At 40.9% G+C, this 15,265-nt stretch overlaps 1 protein-coding gene across 2 annotated transcripts in view; it reads left to right on the top strand.

Moving 5' to 3' along the window:
* NALF1 (NALCN channel auxiliary factor 1) overlaps window positions 1–15,265 on the top strand; it is a 603,144-nt gene that overhangs the window by 458,710 nt on the left and 129,169 nt on the right. Inside the window, exon 2 of one of the 2 annotated variants that reach the window (XM_056555727.1) lies at window positions 6,252–6,289. The exons of the other annotated variant lie outside the window; for it this stretch is intronic. Coding sequence (XP_056411702.1) covers window positions 6,252–6,289 — 38 coding nt within the window. The remainder of the gene's footprint in view (window positions 1–6,251; window positions 6,290–15,265) is intronic. 2 annotated transcript variants of the gene reach the window in all.

The following is a 15,265-nucleotide window of genomic DNA, read 5'->3' as shown; positions in this document are numbered from 1 at the left end:
ATGGCAAGATGCCGATGTCAACTCATTTAGCAAGGGTATGAGGGACGAGAAATGCATTTTCAGCAACACAGTTCAAACAATAGAAGGAAGTTCCAAAGTTACAGCATTTATGAACATGCCATGTGCTGCAGCAATGTGGCATTAAAAATAACAATCTTTATAATACAGGGTGTATAATATGTAGTTTTCAGTTTTTTCTTCATCTGGTCTTCGTTCAAAAGGCAAAAGCTGGCAAATATGCCAGTTCCCAGCATGATGCAGACCAGCCACAATGTTATACAAAAGAAGGTTGCAAAGGTGCAAAATACTGATAAGCATCCACTCACACAAATACCATTAAGGAGAGGGTTACTGCTTAGTATAATGCACACAAATAAGGCTTACAGCAGATATATAGGCCACCATGCTGGCTGGTGGCCTATAGAGTATACTGTGGCAAGCTGACAGTACCTTCCTAATACAAAACAAATACTGACACTGCAAGCCTTCCACCATCAAAGTGCATTCCGCAAGAATAATAAATGGGAGTTATAATTATGTTGACCAAAATGTGCAAGCTCGAAACCACCGAAAATGGGATGAAAATGATGTATTATATTATTTATATATTTTTTATGTACGCCTACTATTTTTCAAGCAAGTTGTGAATACATTTTGGATTCAGACTATTTTTCTTGTATTGTGGGGATAGTTCCACTGCTTTGTATACTATCTCTAGCCATAGAATATATACAAAAGCTTTGCAATGGTGGTGGTGGTGACTGGACTCATCGGACCCCTCTAATGGCGCTGCGGGTGGTCCGATAATTCTCACAGTGTCCACAACTGCTTTAGGTGCAGTATTGGCTGCATGTTCATGATGTAAATGTACGTCATAGTGTCCTAAGCACCAGGGCGGCATGACGTACATTTATGTCATGGGTCCTCTAGGGGGTAAAATCAATGGTTCAATTTATTTAGTTTTTGTAGCTAGTTAATATATATGAACAGTAGGCAATGCACATTTTCTTTGAATTGTACATTTTAATATATTTTTTTATGGATGTAAAGATAAAAATTTACCAAAAGTATGGTATGAGATGAGCGTCTTTTATAAATTAAAGGGAATCTGTCAGCTGCAATTCATGTTTCAAGATGCTGCCACTGTTAGATGGATGTTAGGACAGGAAAACACATGGTATCTTTCTTTATGTTTTAATATATTTTTATTGTTATTTTCCAAATACAATTATTGCTCATACATATCACACATATGCTTACTTAGACATTCTAAAAAAAAACAAAAAAAATAAATAAAATAAAATAAAAATAAATATAAATAAAACTAAATAAAACGATTCCATCTCTTCCCTTTTATTCACACACCTCCCTTCCTAACCTTCACACTGCTTCTTTCTTCCGCTCATGGTATCTTTCTTATATCTGTCTGTGCTTCTATAGCATAGAAAAATGCTTTTATTCTCTGGTGCAAAGAATCAAAGAGATTTTGCAAGCCCCTAAAGTGCTGAGGGAACTCCTCCTATCTCCCACACCCATCCCTGTCCCTGCTTGATTGGCAGCCAGCTAGAAGCTGATCCTTTCTTCCAAATCTCATCCTTGTGCTGTGTCTACATATATGGTCTGCTAAATGCATCATTATTGCAGTTAGTTAGAAGTTGAAATTATAGAGAATATTCTTTAATGTATAATATTCCATGGATATGTCAACCTTTACAACAAAATGTTATTTTAAAGTCCCAATTCTCCTTATTTTTCTTTTTTGTTTAAGGGCGCATTACATATGATAAGGGGGTTTAAAACATATCATAAGACAAACACAAGTGCAATAAATTTAAAACGGAGTACTGATACATAGGGCGTACAATCTACAAGGGGAGAGGAAATCTGAAATGAAAAACAGCTTCTACAGCTTCTATGCAGCTTACAGTGGGGAAAAGTATTTAGTCAGCTACCAATTGTGCAAGTTCTCCCACTTAAGAAGATGAGAGAGGCCTGTCATTTTCATCATAGGTATACCTCAATTATCCATAAAATCACATTGTCTGATTTTTTAATAATTTATTTGCAAATTATGGTGGAAAATAAGTATTTGGCCAATAACAAAAGTTCATCTCAATACTTTGTTATATACCCTTTGTTGGCAATGACAGAAGTCAAACGTTTTCTGTAAGTCTTCACAAGGTTTCCACACACTGTTGCTGGTATTTTGGCCCATTCCTCCATGCAGATCTCCTTTAGAAGATTGATATTTTGGGGCTGTCACTGGGCAACACGGACTTTAAACTCCCTCCAAAGGTTTTCTATGGGTTGAGATCTGGAGACTGGCTAGGCCACTCCAGGACCATGCTGAAAGACCCAGCCACGTTTCATTTTTAATGCCCTTGCTGATGGAAGGAGGATTTCACTCAAAATCCCAGGAAACATGGCCCCATTCATTCTTTCCTTTACATGAATCAGTTGTCCTGGTCCCTGTTTTTAACCCCATGCTTTACTGTAGGTATAGTGTTCTTTGAATACAACTCAGCATTCTTTCTCCTCCAAACACAAGTTGAGTTTTTACTAAAAAGTTCTACTTTGGTTTCATCTGACCTTATGACATTCTCCCAATCCTCTTCTGGTTCATCCAAATGTTCTCTAGCAAACTTCAGATGGGCCCGGACATGTACTGACTTAAGCAGGGGGACACATCTGGCACTACATGATTTGAGTCCCTGGCAGCATAGTGTGTTCCTGATGGTAGCCTTTGTTAGTTTGGTTTACTCTTTGCAGGTTATTCACTAGGTCCCCCTCTTAACTTTTAAGACTCTTAAAGAAGAAGTTAGAGGTCTGTGAGAGACAGAAATCTTGCTTGTTTGTAGGTTACCAAATACTTATTTTACTGAGGAATTTACCAATGAATTCAATAGAAATCCTACAATGTGATTTCCTGTATTCTTTCCCCCCATTCTGTCTCTCATAGTTGAGGTATACCTATGATGAAAATACAGGCCTCTCTCATCTTTTTAAGTGGAGAGAACTTGCACAATTGATGGCTGTTACTTAGGGTAACAAACAGCAACGTACAGTCTCACACTCTCTTTGTTCCAAATGTTGTGCTAGTGTACATTTGGTAGTATAAACAGAAATAGACGACAAAGGGGAATATGATATAATAGACATAAATTGAATAGTCAGCTCTTGAATGTGTTGGAAGCAGGAAGGGCCCAATTGTGATGACAATTGTAATAACCTGGTCAGCTCCAAAATGGTAGGCATTGTAAATAGTTCCCTGTATGTAGAGGTTAGCATCTAACACAAGTGGTCCAGGTATAAACAACTGGTGAATAAATGGCAAGGTCATAGACACCTACGCCATTTGTGGAACTCCTATTAAAGTTGCTTTTAGCTTTTCTGACCACCTCCAGCCGCTGCATACAGACCTGAGAAGTGTAGAAAGTCAAAAGGAGTGAACTGGGACAACCTCTGTAATGTTGGCTACGACAGATAAGTGTCAGAACACAGTGCATTGCAGCTAATAACAGTCAGAATGTTCATGGTTCGATTAATCACATTTTCTTTTACATGATGAGGATAATTCTTTGTGCCTGTAGAGGCAGCATAATCCTCTGGGCAATGTACTGCCATATACCACATACTAAAATACTTATACATTAAAGGAGATATCCAGGATTGAAAAACTTATTGCCTAAGGATAGGGGATATGTTTTAGATTGCTGTGGGTCTGACCTCTGGGCCCCCCGCAATCTCCCATATGGGGCCCCGGCAGCCCGTGTTAAGGGGGCGTGTCAACCACCGCACGAAGCGGCAGCTGACAGGTCCCCTCAATACAACTCTATGGCAGAGCCGGAGCACTGTCTTTGGCAATCTCTGGCTCTGTCAAAGTGTTGAATTGAGGGGGGGTGTCGGCTGCCGTTTTGTGCGGTGGTCGACACGCGCTCTCTGACTGGAGAGCCGGGGCCCCGTATGGTAGATCGTGGGGGGTCCCGGCAGTTGGACCCCCCACAATCTGAAAGTTATCCCCTATCTTTAGGATAGGGGATACATTTTTTTTATCCTGGATATCTCCATTAAAAAGGGTATTCCAAGTTAAAACACTTACTGCCTAGCCATAGGATAAGGAATAAGTATCAGATCATCTATGTACAACTAACGGCTCTATTTCAAAATATTTAAAGGGGGTCATCCAGCATCTTAAAAAAGAAAAAGAAAATAAAAATATGCTGCTTGAGCAGGGATGAAATAGAAAATGTACATATTTGCCTAGCCCTGGTTCCCCGCAGCTCTCGTACACCTCCGTTCAGTCCACTGATCTTCTCACTTCATTCTGTTCTTGCAATGAGCACCCAGTGCAGGACCTTTTCTCTCAGCCAATCACCAGCCACAACGTTGTCTCACCTCATCTCAGCCAGTGATTGGTTGAGCTGTCAGGTCCTTGTTCAGGCACTCATTTCTAAAATCGCTATGTACTGGTATGTATAGATTTGTTAGGGAAGCTGATCATAAGCCTTTTTACAATTTTTTTATTCACTCAGCGCCCCCCCTCCGTCAGATGGGCTGGAATAATTATGGTGCACTGGAGGTATGGGTGGAGTTATCAGGGCTGGGGTGTGAATAACTTGCATCTATGCAGTATGTGCTCCCATCGCTTCCTTCTGATGTAGACAGCAAAATCTTAGGAAACCTTATTATGTTAGAGGGAAGTGATAGGAGCGTGTGCTCCATGAATGTAAGTTATTTACATCCTCGGCCACAATAAGCCCATCCATAATACCTAGCACCACAGCACCACACACATAAACGGGGAACAGGGGGGATCTACGGACTGTAAAAAGAATCTTTATATACCACTACATAGCAATTTTAGAAATGACTATAAACTTGAAATACCCATTTAACATAACAGTTTTTTTTTAATACAATTTCTACACTCATTTTTATACCAGTGTTTAGCGTTATGATTTATCCAGCATCTTGCATGGTTCGAATCCAAAATTAATTTACAATATTATTTAGCTGCATGTTTTTGTATACATGCTTCAACATAAAAATATAGACAACTTTATTATTATTCAAAGATCCTTTTCACATCACTTGTTTTAAATAGAAATTAAAATGCTGATTTTGGCATCAATTTTATACTGATCTGCCAAAATCCATTTGGTAGAATAACCTTTTGTTATTTCATTTTTATACTGAGGTCAATGGATATAATAATACAATGTAATAGAAATAAGGATAGTTTTCTATCCTTAACACATATCACACACGAAAAAAGTTTTATGTTACTCAGTACCTATTTCTAATCATGTACATATAATTTTATGTGTCTAGTACCTATATTTCTTTCAGCATGTGCTCTAAAAGGGGGATGTCCTCACTCTGCATGACTCACCTCCCAAAGTGTGCTGTGCCTGGTCTCTACATCCAATCACTGCAGGCTGCTCTGTAACCCCCTCCTCTCTGTTTTCATGCTGCAGTCTGATAGGACAGGAGTGAGCACAGAGGAGTACTAGTCCGACACTCACTTACTTGACTTTGTCCATGCCTGTGCTTTAGTTGGGACAAAGATGATGCTGCCTTCGGACATGATTATATTCTGGATGGTATGGGGACCCCTGGTGGTCTTTATTTTTATAAGCCATTATTTCTATATTAAAAAGGTTAATGTTTTGCCAAGATGTACAGCATATAAAACGTTTTTTTTTTTATCTGACATTGGCCATTTAAGTGAATATGTCATATAATTGTGTGCAGTTATAGGTACTATTTATGTATTCATGTTTGTGTTCCATATCATTGCATTCCAAATTTTGTTCATGTACGTAATTTTTTTCCAACCCAAATTTTAAAGTTATTTTGGATAACATTTACCAAAGGGTAAGCTTCCCGAAAAAAATAAGTTACAAGAAAATCAAAACCTTATTTACCATTTAAAGTGTACCTATTGTTTTAAATTTAAATATACATTAAGAAATGAATCAATGTGTAATGTTGAATTTATTTAGGTAACATGAAAAAAACTATTGCAGGTGCACTTTCATGGGAAAAATACATAAAAAGACTGAATGCTACTTGTGTTCCGGTACACAGCCTGAAAATTATAATTTTTTTTTTCATTTTTCTATTTTATTTTTATGAACAGTTTTTGTAATTGGTTTTATGGACAGTTTTAATGTTACAAATGAAATCCTTTAAAGCATATTCTAGGAGTAGTTAGGGTTCACTGAAGCAATTTTTATTTGCTTCTACAGATAAGCCAAAGGAAGGCCGAAGATATGAAGAAAGGGATGTGAGTAAACCTGATATTTTTTTTACATTCATTTATCTAAATATTTTTCAGTCTCAGTTAAGGGCTGTCAATCAAACTGATAATTAAATGTGACTTCTCTATATATCAGCCAGTATGTTAACTATTCAGAAGGATAATAAATTCTGATCTTGAAAACATTGATATATATATATATATATATATATATATATATATATATATATATACACACACATATTTTACTAATAAATCAGTCATTCCTGCTACTGGAATGGTTGGCCCAATTTCACTACCACTATTTAAATATAGCAATACATATTGCAGGATACACGGATACACTTACATTTTACTAATGATATGGCTGACTTGATACAACAGACCTCCTAACTATCTAAAATATACTGCGGATTTGTCACATAACATTAAAAAGTGGTTTAGTCTTCACAATTTTCTCTCTGTTGTTTAGTTCCTCCACTGGACACTAGAAGTGTAGAGTTCAGTATTGTGATCAGAAGCCAAATTTAAGATCACGCCCCCTCCCATAGGCTTGCATTGAGGGACGTCACACGGGGGCGGAGCCGTGAAGTCACAACGCTCCGTCCCTGTGATTGATAGTAATCAGACCCTGAGCGAACATGCTCTAGGGACTGATTTCAATGGGGTGCGGCATGTAAGATCACGGGGGTCCCCAGCGGTGGGACCCCCGCGATCAGGCATCTTATCCCCTATCCTCTGGATAGGGATAAGATGTCTAAGCGCCGGATTACCCCTTTAAGCACATATTCCCATGGTGATGTAGATCAGCCACAATACTATATAAGTGGAGGTCGCACAGGTGCAAAATACTGATGAACAACCACTTACACACTTTCTATTCATGAGGGGTGTAACTGCTTAGTATTATAGTTGCACACAGATAAGGCGTACACAGGGTGCCAGTAACAAAACAACATAATGTGGAGTGCACCATGCTGGCTTACAACCTATAAGTGACACCCATACTATTTGATCAGGCGGGCTGCCCAGCATCTTCTTTGTGCACCTCACAATGCACTGACACCTCGGGCTCTCCCAGCATCACAAGGCCAGACCAAAAAAAGATATCCTCTAGATAGGTCATCAATATAAGATTTGTGGGGGTCTGACTCTAAGCACCCTGCCGATCAGCTGTTTGTAGAGGCTGTGGCACTCATATACGCACCACAGGCTCTTTAAAGGGGTACTCCACTGCCCCAACATTCTGAACATTTTGTTCCGAACGCTGGGTGCGAGCTGCAAGGGTCGTGACGTCAGGGCCATGCCCCTTGTGATGTCACACATGTCCCCTCAATGCAAGTCTATGGGAGGGGGTTTGGTGGCTGCCATGCCCCCTCCCATAGAATGGCATTGAGGAGAGGTGGCATGACATCATGAGGGGTGTGGCTATAACATCACGACCCCCGCAGCCCGCACCAAATATTCCGAACGCTGGGGCAGTGGAGTACACCTTTAATGTTTACCTGCACTTTTACTTTCCATCACTATTCTTTTAGATGTGACCATGCAAAGACTGGCAGCATTGTCCTGTTTATGTGAATGGGTCAACATTGCAGTTCTTTGCACCATTGCTACTAAAAGTACAACAATGGAAAAGATTAGTGCTGGTGAACATTGAAGATGCTTCTGTGTCTGCATGAATGCTGAAGCCCCTTCAAATCAACAGGAGTATCAAAAGTGAGAAACCCACTAATCTAATACTGATTCCACTAAAAAACTAAAATATACCATATTGCACAGTTTTTTTTTCTTTACAATGAAGGTCAATGACAGACCTATGTAATTGTAGATTTATATAAAGACTGTTGATGAGTGTAATGCCTTAACATGATGTAAAAAAGCCTAAACCAACCATACACATTAGATCAATTTCCACTGAACCCTCCTTTTTTTGTTTGGACTACCAACCATCTTATTTTTATAAAATCTGACGCTCCCCCTAAAGACAGATGCTGAGGAAGAGAAGGATCCTTTTGTTTAGGTGGAAATAATCTACCACCACTCTTGTAGTAGCTTATACAACGTAGTTCATAAAACATTGGTCATGGGGCCTTCCACAATGCATTTTAAGTCTTATTTGCAAAGGGCATGCTTCTTGGCTTCATTGTGAATCTTAGTGATCTCTTATCCATGATCAATGATTTTGTAACTTATCCTACATCTTAGGTCCTAAATCATTGTGTAGGAGAGCCACTTTAAATTGGTCTTTGATGTGACCTCCCTTTGCCTCTTTCAGTTGCCACAAACAAACTTTAACTGTCTTACCCATTTCAGATTTTAAAAGCAATAAGAGAAAGCCCCAGTAATTTTGATATCAGGACTTTGTGATAAATGGCCCATATAGCTCCACATATTTATTTTATATTTATTTTAGCTAAAGATAATGATAAATGAAATTGGGTTGTATGCTAATACAGATTAGTTGCCTTCTTGATTGTATTGTCTGACCCATACAATTATACAATGCATTCGGAAAGTCTTCCGACCCTTTTACTTATTCACATTTTTAAATGTTGTGACCTTGTGATTTTTAATAAAAGCCAAAAATGTTGCATGGACATAAGTATTCAGACACTTTGCAATGATACTTGAAATTTAGCTCTGGTGGCCTCCCATTTCTCTTCACTATCTCTGAGATGTTTCTATACCTTGATCAGAGTCACCTGTGCCAAATTCAGTTGATTGGACAAGATATGGAAAGATACAGCCCTGTATATATAAGGTCACACTGCTGACAATGTATATCAGATCAAAAACAAAGCCATGAGAATTGAAATAACTTTCTACAGAACTCGGAATGTGCGAAGTCCCAATCTGGAAAAGGGTAAAACATTTCTGCTGCAAAAAAAGTTTCCAAGAGCATAGTGGCCTTCATGATTCTTATATGAAAAAAGTTTGAAAGTATCAAGACTCCTTCTAGGGCTGCCCCCCCCCCCCCCCCCCCCACACCGAACTAAGCAATCGGGGGAACAAGGGCCTTGCTAAAAGAGATCACAGAGAATCAATGGTCACTTCCAAAATGTCAACCATCACTGCAATACATCGCTACAGTACAAATCTGTAATTTGAGTGGCTAGATAGAGGCTTTTTTTCAGTAAAAGACGCATAAAGCCCTCCTAGAGTTTGCAGCAATGCACCTAAAGTACTCTAAGCACCGTAAGAAACATGATTTTTTTGTCTGATTGATGTCTTTGGCCTCAATTCTAAGGGTAATATTTGAAGTAAACCAGACACTTCACATCAATTGCCCAATACCATCCCTAAAGAAAAGCATGATGTTGGTAACATCAAACTGTGGGGGTATTTTTAGCAGATTGGACAGATAGACTGGCCAGGGTTGAGGGAAAGCTGAATAGAGCAAGCACAGAGATATTATTAATTAAAACCTGATCTAGAGTGATCTAGATCTCAGACTGGGATAAAGGTTCATACAAGACAATGACCCTAAGCACAAAGCAAAGAGGACAAAAGAGTGGCTTAGGGACAACTCTGTGAATGTCCTTAAAGCGTACCCATAAGATCTAAAAAAAAAATAATAATAATAATAATAATAATAATAATAATAATATGTTGGTCAGTACCTAATCCTGATCATGTATGTTTTTTTTTTTTTTTTTTTTTTTTTTTGTCCCTTGCACCTTTATTTCTTTTAAACATACACCTTTTACAGTCATGGCCATGAATGTTGGCACCTCTGAAATTTTTCTAGAAAATTAAGTATTTCTCACAGAAAAGGATTGCAGTAACACATGTTTTGCTATACATGTGTTTATTCCCTTTGTGTGTATTGGAACTAAATGAAAAAAGGGAGGAAAAAAAGCAAATTGGACATATTGTCAGTCACACCAAACTCCAAAATGATTGGCACCCTTTCAAAATTGTGGAAAACTAAGATTGTTTCAAGCATGTGATGCTCCTTTAAACTCACCTGGGGCAAGTAACAGGTGTGGGCAATATAAAAATCACACCTGAAAGCAGGTAAAAAGGAGAGACGTTCACTTATTACTTGCATTGTTTGTCTGTGTGTGCCACACTAAGCATGGACAAACAGAAAGAGGCGAAGAGGACTGTCTGAGGACTTGAGAACCAAAATTGTGGAAAAATATCAACATTCTCAAGGTTACAAGTCCATCTCCAGAGATCGAGATTTACCTTTTTCCACAGTGCTCAACATTATCAAGAAGTTTGTAACCCATGGCACTGTAGCTAATCTCCCTGGATGTGGATGGAAGAGAAAAATTTATGAAAAGCGTCAACGCAGGATAGTCCGGAGGGTGAATAAGCAGCCCCAAACAAGTTCCAAAGATATTCAAGCTTTCCTGCAGGCTTAGGGAGCATCAGTGTCAGGGTGAACTATCCGTTGACATTTAAATGAAATGAAATGCTATGGCAGGAGACCCAGGAGAACCCCACTGCTGACACAAAGACATAAAAAAGCAAGACTACATTTTGCCAAAATGAACTTGAGTATGCAAAATCCTTCTGGGAAAACGTCTTGTGGACAGATGAGACCAAGATAGAGCTTTTTGGTAAAGCACATCATTCTACTGTTTACCGAAAACGGAATGAGGCCTACAAAGAAAAGAACACAGTACCTAAAGTGAAATATGGTGGAGGTTCAATGATGTTTCGGGGTTGTTTTGCTGCCTCTGGCACTGGGTGCCTTAAATATGTGCAAGGCATCATGAAATCAGAGGATTACCAACGGATTTTGGGTCGCACTGTACAGCCCAGTGTCAGAAAGCTGGGTTTGTGTCTGAGATCTTGGGTCTTCCAGCAGGACAAGGACCTCAAAAAGCACCCAGAAATGGATGGCAACAACGTGCTTGAGAGTTCTGAAGTAGCCAACAATGAGTCCAGATTTAAATCCCATTGAACACCTGTGGAGAGATCTTAAAATTGTTGTTGGGAAAAGGTGCCCTTCCAATAAGAGAGACCTGGAGCAGTTTGCAAAGGAAGAGTGGTCCAACATTGCGGCTGAGAGGTGTAAGAAGCTTATTGATGGTCATAGGAAGCGACTGATTTCAGTAATTTTTTTCCAAAGGGTGTGCAACCAAATATTAAGTTAAAGGTGTCAATAATTTGTCCAGCCCATTTTTGGAGTTTGGAGTTTGCAATTTATATAGTGCCCACACCTGTTACTTGCCCCAGGTGAGTTTAAAGGTGCATCACATGCTTGAAACATTCTTATTTTTCCACAATTTTCAAAAGGGGGCAATAATTTGTCCAGACCATTTTTGGAGTTTGGTGTGACATTATGTCCAATTTGCTTTTTTTCCTCCCTTTTTTGGTTAAGTTCCAATACACACAAAGGGAATAAACATGTGTATAGCAAAACATGTGTTACAGCAATCCTTTTCTGTGAGAAATACTTAATTTTCTAGAAAAATTTCAGGGGAGCCAACATTTACGACCATGACTGTATGTAGCTCACTTAGGTTAAATTCCTCTCAAAGGGAGGGGGCGTGGCCTCACTGTGCATGCCTCAGCCTCCTCCCTTACTATGCTGTCAGCATCTACTGCTCACATCTCCCCTAACATTAACAAAACTAAAAACTCCCAGCATGCCCTGACAGTGAGGACATGCTGGGAGTTTAAGTTTTGCTAATGCTAAGGGAGATGTGAGGCGATGACAGAGAGGTGAGCATAGAGGTTATGGCATACAGCTTGAGAGGAGAGCGGCAGCGGGGAGAGATGGGAGTGCCACCTGCGATGAGGGTGTCGGTTGAGACATGAGCTGCCGAGGGGTGGCGGGGCTGGCTGACATGTGCGGCATGCGCCACTGCCGGGGATCCTGGGAGCTCAGCAACAGCCGACATCAGCTGTTTCCCCCCCCCGTGAGCTCACTTACAGCATCAGTAATCTGAAAGAAAGGCACTGGGGAAAAACAGCTGATGTCGGCCATTTCTAAGTGGAGCTCCATTGTGATAAAAACTACTGCCTCCTGACTTTATCTGGACTGTTTGCTCGCTCCCGGCCACTGTGTGCTCCTGCAGGCAGAGTGACAGGCCAGAGTGAGCTGAGCAGAGCCGTGTCCAGGGTCCACGTGTCATCATGACGCTTCCTCTCTGGACTTGTTGGTGTCCCAGGTACACCTAGGAATAAACAATGGTAGGTCCGGCTTCTCAGCAAGGAAAACTGTTAAAATTCAGGCTTTAATGAAATCTCTTAAAACATGGGGAATCCACAGGTAAAACCATGCACGCCGACACGTTTCGGGCATAATTCAAGCCCTTAGTCAGGGACCTAGTGGTCATATTTTTAAGCCACAATTTCTATAAAAATGTTATAAAATTTTCTGATGAGGAGTATATTAGAAGTTTATATTTTGCAAAGATGTATAACATATAAAAAGTTTGTGTATTTGACAGTGCCCATTTAAGTTGCCCTGACTTAAAACTAATCGAAAATCTCAGGAGAAACCTGAAATGGCTGTCCAACCATTTACCCCTTACAGCTAGACAGACATTTACAGGTTTTGCAGAGAGGAATGGCAGAAATTCCCAAATCCAAGTGTGCACATTTTGAGGCATCACACCTAAGAAGACTGGAGAATGTAATTGGTGCCAAAGGTGCTTAAAACTAAGTATTGAGTAAGAGGTCTGAATGTTTGGATCAAATCAGTATTTTAGTTTTCCTTCATGATAAATGAGCAAAGATTTATTATGTTCTGTTTTCACTTTGTGATTATAAGTAAGCGCAAAATGATGGGGAATTTGGAGAAGTCCACAACATGATGAGAAAGTGTACAAGATAACAAATTGTGAAAAAGTGAATAGGTGTTAAAACTTTCCAAATTTATATTTAGGGTCTTGTCTCATCAAGACAACCAAACTGCATTAGGCTTAATTTACTGTATTCTTGTGTACTTACATTACAGAGATCAATTTCTCTTGTTAAACTTTTTGATTTAACCCCTTAATGACGCAGGACATAAATGTACATCCTGGTGACATGGTACTTAACGCACCAGGACATACATTTATGTCCTGAGCATAACCGCGGGCATCGGAGCGAAGCCGGCATCATGCGCGGCAGGTCCCGGCTGTGGATCGCAGCCAGGGACCCGCCGGTAATGGCGGACACCCGCGATCCCGCGGATGTCCGCCATTAACCCCTCAGATGCCGTGATCAATACCGATCAAGGCATCTGCAGCATCGCGGTCACTTAACAGGATGATCGGATCGCCCGCAAAGCGGCCGCGGCGATCCGATCATCCTGCACGGCAGACGGAGGTCCCCTCACCTGGCTCTGCTGCCTTCTGGGAGTCTTCTGCTCTGATCTGCCTTCCAGCAGACCAGAGCAGAAGATGACCGATAACCCTGATCAGTGCTGTGTCCTATACATAGCACTGAACAGGATTAGCAATTGAGTGATTGCTTTAAATAGTCCCCTATGGGGAATATTAAAGTGTAAAAATAAAAGTAAAAAAAGTAAAAAAATTAAGTAAAATAAATGTTAAAACCCCCCTCCCCAATAAAAACGTAAATTGTCCCATTTTCACTATTTTACGCCCAAAAAGTGTAAAAAAAATATTTTACATACATATTTGGTATCGCCACGTGTGTAAATATCCGAACAATTAAAATAAAATGTAAATGATCCCGTACAGTGAATGGCGTGGACGTAAAAAAAAAAAGTCAAAAATAGCTGCTTTTTTATAACATTTTATTCCAAAAAAATTAATAAAAAATGTAATTAAAGTTTTGTATAAGCAAATATGGTATTAATAAAAAGTACAGATCACAGCGCAAAAAATGAGCCCTCATACCACTACTTATACGGAAAAATGAAAAAGTTATAGGTCTTCAAAATAGAGGGATTTTAACCTCTTAAGGACGCAGGGCATATGGATACCCCCTGCATTCCGAGTCCTTAAGGACGCAGGGCGTATCCATACGCCCGTGGGAATTCCGGTCCCCACCGCTAGCCCGTTGGGGACCGGAGCCGGATGCCTGCTGAAATCATTAAGCAGGCATCCCGGCAAATCGCCCAGGGGGGTCATTATGCAATTCAGTCCAGCGATCTGTGGCGATTCCGGGTCAATCGGGTCTCCAGTAACCCGGTGACCCGGAATTACTGGCAGATCGGGGCCGTCTCTGACGACCCCGAACAGCCAGAGCCTGCAGGGGTGAGGTGGCACTGGTGCCACCTCACGATCGCCCTGATTCGTCGGCCGGATTACCGGCCGACCAATAAGGGCGCCTGCTGCGGGTGTCACTCTCGCACCCGCTCTGCCCCTCTTCCGGAGGACGTGAGCGGGTGCGGGAAGACGACCCCGGGTGCTGGGGACCCCGATCCCCGGCGTCCATGTTGGGATCGGGGCCCCAGGAGCGACGGCGGTGGCGAGGGACAGTCCTGCGATGGAGCAGCAGCAGGAGGTGAGTTACAGCCTCCTGCTGTTGCTTAGCAACAGCTCCCAGCATGCAAAAAGGGCATGCTGGGAGCTGTAGTTATGCAACAGCAGGAGGCAGACCACCACAACTCCCAGCATTCCCTTATGGGCATGCTGGGACTTATGGTTTTGCAACAGCTGGAGGCACATTTTTTCTATGGAAAAGTGTACCTTCAGCTGTTGTATAACTACAACTCCCAGCTTGCACAAACAGCTAAAGTGCATGCTGGGAGTTGTAGTGGTGCATCTGCTGGTTGCATAAATACAACTCCCAGCATGCCCGCTGGCTGTCGGTGACTGCTGAGAGTTGTAGTTTTGCAACAGCTGAAGGCACACTGGTTGTGAAACCCATTTTTTTTTTTTTTACCTAACTCAGTGTTTCACGACCGGTGTGCCTCCAGCTGTTGCAAACTACAACTCCCAGCAGTCACCTTACACCATGCACCGTACATGCTGGGAGTTGTAGTTTTGCAACAGCTGGAGGCACACTGGTTTTGAAACACTGAGTAAGGTCACAAACTCAGTGATACATAACCAGTGTGCCTACAGCTGTTGCAAAACTAAA

The sequence above is a fragment of the Hyla sarda genome, chromosome 2 (assembly GCF_029499605.1).
Source record: "Hyla sarda isolate aHylSar1 chromosome 2, aHylSar1.hap1, whole genome shotgun sequence".
NCBI lineage: Eukaryota > Metazoa > Chordata > Amphibia > Anura > Hylidae > Hyla > Hyla sarda.
The sequence above is the reverse complement of the archived record's forward strand: the minus strand, read 5'-3'. Positions and strand labels throughout refer to the sequence as shown.